General features: G+C 38.9%; 1 protein-coding gene across 15 annotated transcripts in view; it reads left to right on the plus strand.

The window, feature by feature from the left end:
• LOC139149906 (coiled-coil domain-containing protein 9-like) overlaps positions 1-10,336 on the plus strand; it is a 32,560-nt gene extending 22,224 nt beyond the window's left edge. For all 15 annotated transcript variants that reach the window (XM_070721939.1, XM_070721944.1, XM_070721943.1 and 12 more), the window contains 4 exons: positions 3,644-3,813; positions 4,988-5,025; positions 5,483-5,554; positions 6,056-10,336. In XM_070721939.1, the coding sequence (XP_070578040.1) occupies positions 3,644-3,813; positions 4,988-5,025; positions 5,483-5,554; positions 6,056-7,188 (1,413 nt within the window). In that variant the 3' untranslated portion in view covers positions 7,189-10,336. The remainder of the gene's footprint in view (positions 1-3,643; positions 3,814-4,987; positions 5,026-5,482; positions 5,555-6,055) is intronic.
• Positions 10,337-11,088: the final 752 nt, after the last annotated feature.

Here is an 11,088-nt window from a genome sequence, read left to right on the forward strand (position 1 = left end):
CAGAAAGAAAACAAAAATAGATGCTGTTGCTATAAGAACATCTCATATTTGTATTTTGGGGAATTTTTACCATTTTTGGTCAAAAAAATCTGCTTCTCCGAAATTGCTGGTCTGATTGCTTTAAAACTTGATATGAAGGTTCTTAGGGATAATCTATATTAGTTTTGTTCAAATTGTGATAAAACCTGCAATATTGTATTTTCAGGACAACGTTCGCTGTTTATGGTCAAAAAAATGCTAAATATCTTACTCTTGAATTCCCTTTTCCAATTCCAGAAACTTACAAACTGCTGCACATTTCACCTTTGTATTTGGTGTTTAGATGCATGCTCAACCGTATATGGGACTTTGTTCCAATGAAGTGATCATTGACCAAAAGTATGCTAATGAACAGCAAAAGTGTAAACTTGGTGAAAATCTCAATAACTGCAAGTAAGAATTTTACACGTTGGTGATGATTTGTACAAACAACCAAAGACCTCCAAGCCAATAATAAGTTGTTTTCTTAAATATTATGGCTTGATGAATTACTAAATATTGTTTACATTTATGCTATGCAATACAATATTACAAGAGGATATATTTACTTTAGTATGGTAGATTGTCTCATAAATTTTGATTTACCTAGCTGCATGGTGTTGTATATGTGTGTGTGTATCCATTGCAACAGTTGCCAACCATTACATACATCGCCATGGTATTTAATGTACATCAAAATGTGTTCAAATGCACTTGACATTATGAATATTACAAGCTACGGCCCATAAAAGCTATTGAATATTGCATGTACAATCACTCAGCCCTGCCACATGTGAGCAAAGTGTCAGTGACGCTATTTTTTTACCTATTGTATTGTAAAACGTTTGGTTTAAAAGTATGCTCTGATTCAATAGACAGAAATTCATACACAGCTCCTGAGGATGTCCTTTTCAGGAGCTGTTGTTATGTGTTATGATAGACCAAATGTCCATTTCAGATTTGGATTTGTAGTCTGCCAATAGGCCAATACTATGTATACCCTGCGCCATGTTTTTCTTAAGAGTGTCTTATTGAAGTTTTAACGTTCCGGCAGATAAACGTGGCATAGTTTCAAAGAATTGAAGTGTTAACAGGTGCACAGAGGTGTCCTGATACAATTCGGGATACTCTTGTACAATGTCAGAGACCTGTTTGTCAAAATATTACCATGCCGTAATGCAGCTTGATGTCCTTCTCCAACTCCCCAAACCCTTTATGTAACTGCATTCGGTACATAATGAGCACTGAGCAGGCATACAATTAATGAACCATCATTCACATACCAGTAACAGTATTACAGTCTTCCACTTTGTAGCAATCTCTTTTGCTTAGGGTGCCTTCTATGAGAAATGAATGGAAACATACCCCCTAGGATAGCATTGAATTGAATATGACTTGAAGTCGAGCCAGTATGAGTCAGTTTTGCTTTTACATTTAAACAATTCTCTTCTGTAACTACCATTAGTATTGGACCATTTTCCTGGTCTGATACAGCATTTCCCTTCAATATTTACAGATGCTAGATAAAACATTCTAGGCTCTTCTAAATACTGTATCAATATTGAGACATCATTTAGAAAATGAATGCAGTGTTTGTTCATTGTTGCAGGCAGGGACAGAGATTGATGAGTTCTACTCTCCATGTTTGTTTTGTTAATAAAGCAATGTGACCCGTATTGTGTCAATAATAACTCTGGATAACCTGGTCCATAGAGCTGGGTTTTTGTTTTTTTTTCGAATGCGCACCCCAGCCTTACCCCATTCCCTGATTGAAAGTCTATCCATGCTATTGAGAACAATAAGAGTTTACCAAAATGCGTGTATTGACCGGGTAATGACAAGGCTCATCAGAGATTAGAGTTATTAAATCTAGATTCTGTCTGGGAAAAGAATTGTTTATATGTGTTAGTGCTCTTAAATCTCTCAACAGTGCTCCATTGATGATATGTATTTCATAATATGACCGTGGAGTTTTACGTATACCCAGTCAAGTCTTGAGAAGCTCCATGCTCAGTGTGTAAAACACAAAGCACAAGCTTCCTGTAGGTCACTCACTGATGAATGAAACCCCGTTCTCTTACTGACATTTAATCACCAGGATAAATTTTCAGTCAGAGTACATGTCACGTTACTCATTACCGATTCTTCATCAAAAGGGAAGTCTTTCCAGGTCACATCCATAATGACCGAGGTTATGACAACCAGAAATTATTCTATTTGCTTTCCCACTTTCCTGTCAGAGAAAGTGCCCTGGGTTCCTCTTTTGATGAGAAGATAATAGAATATGCAAAAATTCTGCGTAGAAACACTCCAACGAGACGTTTTTGATTCATTAGATAATTACAACTCTACAAATTATGACTCAGTAGAGTACTGCAGTCATAATCTGCAAGGCATTATTGAAAATGAGTATTATTTATATCACCTAGCAGAGATGTACACACATGTCCTAGTTCTGCAGTAGCTACACGATATTTTTTAAATTTTCAAAGATTTATAGCAGAGGGAGAGTCAACAAATATGGATAGGTACCTGGGTAATAAATCATTATCTTTTGGTGTTTCTCTGTACATCACCTGAGAAGCTTTTTCCACAATGCTGCTCTAATTCATCTTTTAAATTCTCACCACCAGTTTGCCAATAGCTCGCAGCAGCACCTCACAGATGCTGTGTGAGCTACGTCTTGATTTATATCTAGATGCGTGCCATACCTCTCCCATGGCAAATTTTCCTAACTCGGAGACTCGGAAACATAGCCAACTCAACCCTGACACTGACAATGAAAATAAATGGCATTTATTACACCTGACCCGGGTTTTATCCTTGACAGTTTTCTCTACCTTGTATAAAACCACCTCTGCTCTGCCCATGCCACTGCTTTCTTTAAAAAAACAAATATTGAGTTCCAGCGAGGTCACAAAATCCAGATTCTTTATAGCAGTAATTGTTAATTGCATTTCTATAATTAATTGCTGTTGATCAAATTAATTTGGACGTTTCCTGCTGCTGATACGTTCCACATTATGTAATGAGCAAAGGAAATTATTTCAGAGTTGTATTTATTTCCACAAGGGGGTTTTGATTAGCAGGCAGTCGTTTTTCGATTCATGTGTTTCTCACTGAATAAAAGAGCGCATTTGTATTGGAAATCATTAATTGACATGTTGGTGTCCTCTTAGCAAATTTGCAGCTTGCACTTCTCAGGTTATTTTTGCTCAATCAGTTTGCAATGCTGTGCGGTAGGGTCACTCTTTACCCGATGCTTGACAAATTTAGTGGCTGTACACAAATATTTTTTAGCTATGTAGTCTTGAAAAGTATTTTCATCAATATCAGAATGTGAACATGCTCTCTTTCTTTGGCCTGCAATCCCTCACGATTTCCTAGCAATTTTAATAAAAATCTTTAAATAATCTGGTTTTGACGCTTGATAACATTGAAATATTTTTAGTGACGGTTTACTGTATATGCAATCATATTATGTAAAAGTGATAATATGTAATAGTATGTTTGTTGTTCTTCTTCCGAAAACAATGTTAATTTTCACCACACTGACAACAGCATAAATGTAGAGTCGTTAAACTCCAGATGTGAATTACTCATAATTATGACTTTCCATCAACAGGACAGCGGGCCTCAGGGCGACATGACGATGAGCATGACCGGCCGAGAGAGGAAGGAGTATGCAGACTGGAAAGCAGAGAGGGATAGAATTGACCAGGAAAGACTGCAGCGACACAAGAGAGCCACCGGAGAGTGGAAAAGAGAGTGGGACAGAGAAAAGGATCGGAAAGAGTAAGTCTCCTGTTATTTTTTCAACCTCATCACATATTAACTCTAACCCATATTGTTTTGTTGTTCTCAAAAATATTTATGTTATCCACCTCATGGTAGATAATCTGAATTTGTTTTAATCTCACTGTATCTTTCTTTAACAAATATTATTTTCTCGTAATATGACACACATGTATGCAGCCCCTCTACAGAAGTGATATGAAACGTTCCATAAGAAGATTATGTCATTACGTATCAGTCTGATCTATTTTCAGTGTACAGACAAGATTCTCGTTATTTCTCCTTCTTCCCTGCAGAATTCATCTCACATGAAAAACGCAGAAATCATATTGGGCACTTGTGCCTTCTGTATTTTTGCAAAAACACACTCATCAGGAAATCTACGATGACAGGAACTGCCTACACAATCAAAGACCAGCGCATTTATTTTCCCTCCGCCCACATCATTGCTGAATGAATAACTTTAATTTCCTGTGTATGTGTGTGTGTGTGTGTATGTGTGTGTCACAAAAAGGAAATCCTTCTTGAGACGTAGTTGAAAACAATACAAACTGAAATGACCATAATCCTTCAAGGTTGTTAATTTACCATACATGTGTATGCAACGCATAATATTGATCCATTTCATATTCTGGTACACTCTGATATTTTCACAACTTCATGAAACCTCGTTTATGTTTGATTTTTTTACATGATTTTCTTATGGTGCTGTTGTCCTTTTCCCCCCAAGATTGATAAAGGACTATTTCGGTCACATAATTCTTCATCCTCACCTTTTTTTTCTAAACATGAAAGAAAACTTGCCATTTAGATTATCAATTGAAAATCATATGAAGCCAGTCTGATCTAGACAACGGATGCTTTTCTGTGTTGAAAATTTCAAAATTCTGTTCCCTGGATGTCATTCGATCATCAAAAATGGGAAGAGGGGCTTGAGTTTGAACATTATATATATCATTGCACATGTATAATTGAAAGTAGATTATTTGACCAGATTCAGAAAACACCCAGCATGTTCCAGCTGTGAGCAAATCAGGTCACAGTGGTTGGACCACACAGTCCAGGCTGAAATATACGCTGTACCATTTCTGGTCGCTCAGAGTTGCCAGTGTATAGCACGAAAGAATATCTATCAGCACACACTGACAAAGAAGTTCAATGTTTTTCTTTCCAGTGATGATGACAAACCAGCATCAAGGTCAAGCAATCGAGGTAAATGCTGTCGTCATTGTATTTCCAAGACTGCATACTGTACTTCCGCACGCTTCTCACGCTTCAATTCCTGTGTAGCACTTACCTTAGCATGCAGCGTCAAATTATTTTTCCAATGTGAAAAAACTTATTTTTTCAATCAATGAGTGAAGGTCATTGGACAAAACCTTGGCGTACAAAGTAACAGGGTTTTGCTAGGGTCATCTAAGCATTCATGTGGCCTATCCTTTAAATTTTCTTACTTTTACTGAATTTTCTTACTTTTGCAATGTTTTTGGTCTACCTTTTATAGAGGCTGACTTTGAAACTCATAGGAGTAAATTAAGTTTCCACAAGCCGATTCTCCATATTTTAGTAACACATGACATCTACCATTCCAGGCTTATCCTTCTCTTTGCCTTTCATGGAAATCCACTGACTTCTTATTTTTCTCTCTCTTTTTCTCTGTTTGATCCAGGAGACAGGATAGGCAGTGGGAGGTTTGACAACAGAGGACCAAGAGGCGGGGGCAAGGGTAAACAACGATCAGGTAGGTTTTCAAGGCAAAAAAGTCTCAAAAATCACACATATATAACTCACATAGTGTCCAGTCACCCAGTGAGTGTGTTCAGCTCAAGTGCGAGTTCAAGGGTCTGGAAGTTTGTGACGTCAGCAAAACTTTTGAGGCAGGTTACGATCCGTCCATGAAGTGTACATTCAGTTAAAATGTGCCTGTCCAAGTTCCAAATGGTAGAGAAACGACAATTTCAAGCAGAAGCAAATTTTGATCTCCTTAAAGTTTAATTTCAATACCATCCGGCAGAAATATACATGCATACATTTTGATATTCCAAAGTGCGCACACAGTCATCAGTAAGAATGTAACCATTTATAAATAACACTCAGTGCAGTGATCAGTTTATGTGTATTGCATGATTTTACTATGGTTTGCAGTGAAGGGAGTGTTTTTCCTCTTTCGTTTTCCCTGTTGCCCTCAGGGACAAGTAGAATAATGTGTGATATTGGTTTTTCTTTTGCTTTTTGGTCACAGAGGGTAAAAATTGGACATCAAATAAAGGTGAAAATGACAACAGTGGAGGAAACCGTGACAACAGTGGAGGAAACCGCGACAACAGTGGAGGAAACCGCGACAACAGTGGAGGAAACCGCAAAAGGCAGCAGGACAACAAAAAGAAGGGCGTCAAGCTGACCCTGGATGTGACGCCTAACAGGAAAGGTGGTGGAAGGAGACAAGGAGGCTCTGGATCCGGCAGGGAAGCGGAGCGAGATGAACCATCAGCCACTTCAGAGGAAGGGGATTCATCCGCACTGTCACCAGGGCTCCATGCATCCTCGCCGCTGTCGCCAATTTCCCCCGGTGTCCTTAAGACTCCAACAGATCACGTACACGTCAACGACTGGGCGGCAGAGATGGAATCCGGCAGCGGGAGCAGCCAGGGAAAGTCGGAAGATGGAGCAGGAAAGGAGGGCTGGTCGGAAGACAATCGGGATGAACAGGCGGTGGAAGGGGGAGGAGACTTTGAAGCGGATGTCACGGAGGAGGTGAAAATAGTAGATTTAGCGGCAGAGGGTTCACAGGACGCTGCCCTGAGTGAAACCGGGGACTCGTTTGAATCATACAAGAGTGCCGACTCCGAAGTGATAGGGGATGACAGGAGACTGTCGGGCGAAAAGAGTGACAATTCACAGACGGAGACACAGGATTTAAGTGATAAGGGGGACCCCGTGATGAATTCACAGGATGAAATGGAACAGGTGGCGAAAAATGAAACTGTAGAGGGCGGTGAGGCAAAACAGAATGAGTCAGCTGAACCCGAGGGACAGGATGGAAACGCAAGCGAGCCCACTGAAAATCACGAAACTGCGACTGCGGATCAGGCAAAAGCCCAAGAGATCCCTGAAACTTCAGAAACTGCTCCAAGCGACGTCGAAATATCATCAGATAAAAGTGAAAGTGTCGCCCAGCCAGCGCAGGACGAAACAGAAACCAGTGCAGAGAAGGAAAGTGTGACTCCCGCAGAAGACGAATCCGCAGCGAAAGAGGCAAAGACGGAGCCAACAGAGAAAGAGACCCAATCGACAGAGGAAGGTCAAGGTCAAGGTGCAGGTGAGGCAAGCGAGGCGTGTGAAGCCCCCACAGAGGAGACCAGCAAGGAAGAATGAAGAGAAAAACCACAAAACAATTGAGCACACGGTAGTGTTCATGTGACTGTTTAGTTCTGAGGAAAGTTAACGTAATATGGCACCTGACAAGATCAAGGACAAAGAATTACAGCACAAGCTGCCAATGTAGATCAGATTTTTCCCAGTGCTTTGTGTTCAGTAATAATTAGGGGATTTCGTTTTTTCCATATCGTACTGCAAGACAGAAAACATAACCATTGCAATTGTAAATATATCACCTGCCATTACATTGACGTATGCCAATTTTTTTGAAAGCGAATTGCAAATATTTACCATGCGCCCCGTGCACATGGTTCCAAGAAAGAAAAAGCAGATGCAAGTGACATCTTCACTCGTTATGTATTCTCTGTCTGCAGAACAGCTGTGAAATACCACTACTTACAGCGATTTTCCTTCAAGTTGGCAAATTTTAAGAAAAGCGGAAGCAGTCTTTTGATGTTACATCTCCGTCAAAGAGTCACAGAGTACTGTTAAAGAGGAAAGGAAGGTTCAGAACAAGAAAAAAAACTGCGTTAAAAGTTGTCCAAAGATTTTGATCAATTGCAGAGTGCATGTAATATTTGTTTTGACTGAAGTTTCAGGCTTGTATCCGTAGGCAGCACCTTGATAAGTGTTAGAGGTGTGTGTAGGTGTGTGTCATTGTACATACAGAAGTGAGAAGGAAAAAAAAAAAGGCAGCCGTGTGTTTCATTCTGGCACAAGAGACAGCGTCTGATTGGTGGAAAGACATTCACATAGCCAATCGGAACTATGGTTTCACTTGCAACGCAATATGTAGTCCCTGTGGAGTGAATCGCCATGGTCTGTTTTTTTCCTACCCATGCAACCTTGCCAAAGATCTCTTCCAGTAGATAGGAAAATAAAAGAGATTATGTGACAGTCGCTGCTTGAAATAGGTTGAGCTCTTAAGATTACTCTAAAAAACGTTCATACTTTCTGATTTACATGTGTGGTTCTGTAGTTACAAATAACATCAGTAATATTGTTACAAAGGGGTTAACATAATATTACTGGAAAGCAACAAATTCTTATAAAAGTATTAAATCTGATAATTCCAATGTCTTTTTGGCAGATATTATGTATTGCTGTGCAAAAAAACCCCAGATTGATGGGAAAGTAATTTTGCATAGATTGGTGGAATGTAGATAGCACATAGCAGTCCATATTTGGTGACATGCAAATTTCATAGTTCAAAGGTCACAATAAATATTATCGAAATTTAAGCTGTGACAGTTTCCAGGTGTGACACTGGCATTGTGAAGCAATCCGTGAACTTCACTTTTGATTGAACAATTTATTTTATTATTTTCATGTTAAGTTAAAAAGACCCAAACTGAATGTTCATTCAGAATTTTTATTTACAAGTGAATTACTTTTGAAATTATATTTTATGTTTTCTCTTTTTTTATACTATCGTGTATAGCAAGCTTCCTCGTCGACCAGTTTGCCACTTCTGTATACCAAAACAGCTGTATTTAATTGTTAAATTTAGGTATAAAATATCTAAAACTGCTTGCAAAACTGTACTCATATGTAATAGTGATGCGGAGATAAAAGCTATTTTATATAGAAAAAAATATAAAAGGGCGTAAAGTAATGTTAAAGGGTAAAGAGCAAAGGGCATGATCTTGCCTTATATGGTCGATGACTTGATCCAACTTTCTTGATCAGAATTATGAGATTTCTGTCATGGCCAAAATCAAAGTGTAAGAAAATTATGAAACTAGACTAACAATTTGGGGTTATGGATAGTAAAGTAAGAGAAACTGGTGCCATAAACCAGTGTGGATTTTGCTCTTCCCTGCAAAAACAAAGTAGTTACATTATGCTGTTGTCCATCAAAATGAAAAATTGTGTCCAATTTTTGTGCCTTTTTTCGCTGCCATTACTCTTAAAATACAGACACAAAGCTGTGTTTCTTTCTATGGACAAGAATTCTTATGACACCTGTCCTTGGAGACAGTCTCTTGCATATCACTTCACTAGCAATTAGTATAGTTCTCAGGTCTCTGTTATACACCCCCTCCCAACCACCCACATCCCGCATAAAGATATGAAATCATCCTGATCGCTTTTCCCTCTGCTGACCCATTTAATGACGTGTGATCGGAATGTTATTCCTTGGCAGGAAAAGGAAAAATCTTTCACACATCAAAATTTAATCATTCACGGTAGCTTTTGCATGTAAATGCTAGCCTTATGTAGTTTCTGGTGCAGCTCACGTATGTCCAAGGTAAAGGCTATGCAGAATATTGTATGACATATGCTCAAGGCCCTTTAGGTTAGAAAATTATTCTCCTGAAATTTCTGTTTCAGCTGAACTAGGCAAGCAGCACAACGTTCATGTTTTGCAGAGGCAGTGCTGTATCCATGTTCCAGTTCCGGTCTGGGATATTGCTCCGTACAATTCAGTCAGATGATAGAGAATGCGGTTTTGTGGCGTTATGAAAAGGGTACATTTTTGTCATCGGGAGCCTCCAGTCTGCGTCTCTGCAGCACACCAGCTCACCATCCACACATGCCAAGACATTCTCTGTCTTCTCCCCAAAACTTTATCAGACTCATGTTAATCAAATTTTAACAGGAAAAAAATACGAACACGCATCCATAAACATTTGCACACAGAAAAGTCGTTTCACAAACTCCTTTTGTCACCAATTATACACTCACATTCAAGCCAGCACGTATGCTGTCAGGTCAGAACGGAGTGCACCTGAGTCTCACAAAAGTTATTTCTAACATTATCTCTGTAATAATGGTATGTTGAAACTTGATGGGAAAAAAAAATTGTTCATCCACATTTGATATAGATGGTTTTTCTACACTGTTTACTGATAGCAGAGGAAATTCCGTACACGTAGTCTACTTTTCTTAAGTGCTGTGGGGAAATTTTATGCAAGTATGCTTGACGACAAAATATTACAAAAAGTTTCCTTTGCCATTTTGCAGACTTTTTACACACATCAAAGCATGTTGTTTCTTTATTTTTCAAAGAAAAATGATTTCCAAAGCATGTTTTTATATTTTACACATAAAAACTTCAGCAAGAGAACGTTTTGCATTGGGTGTCTTTCAGCCAGCTCATTTATCTTGCTAATTATTTGAAATAAAGAACTTTACAACGACAGGAGTGGCCAGTGGTGATTTTGTTTCCCCTGTTACAAGTTGTCAGTACACGTCTCCGAGGGCATTTCTACAATATCTAATCAAGTTTTTGACCAAAATAGACGCCGTGCTGTAAACTCTCCGCCTATGTCGCTCTGGTCATGTTTCTTTTTCGTAGATTATGATGAGAAACGTGCTGAAACAACTTTGTGTCATCAAGCAAGCAGCCCTATCTCAGAATGAGTCTGCACAGTTGTGATGTACACCTGCAAATCATGTCTGTCACGAGTCACAAGTTTGCAGGTTGGTAGCAGAAACAACTATGTTTTTGTGTATGTAGATATATTTGACTATTAATTACATTCACACGCATACTCATGGTTCACTGATATTGGCTTACAAAATGTTTCTGCACTTCGGTACAGTGAGATGAACACACAATATTATTGAATCAATGATAAAAAAATTTGCTCCTTCCAATTGCCAACTGCAGTCACATACAGCATATAGCATGGAAGCATATAGCATGGACGCAAACAGCTTGCATGCAAAAATGGATATCAGAGTACAATCCCATAATCATAAAGAAAATACGTTAACCTAGATTTGTATGAATCTGGAACACTTGCATTATGATGAGTACCATTATTGTTTCATTTGATCCCAGGGAGTGACCTGCCCTGACTGATGGATATTTATATGTCAGTTTCACGATGTCGGGGACACCAGCCAACATTCTTGGCTCATTTCAATAAGGCAAAATTGTGTAGCTCA

The sequence above is a fragment of the Ptychodera flava genome, chromosome 14 (genome assembly GCF_041260155.1).
Source record: "Ptychodera flava strain L36383 chromosome 14, AS_Pfla_20210202, whole genome shotgun sequence".
NCBI lineage: Eukaryota > Metazoa > Hemichordata > Enteropneusta > Ptychoderidae > Ptychodera > Ptychodera flava.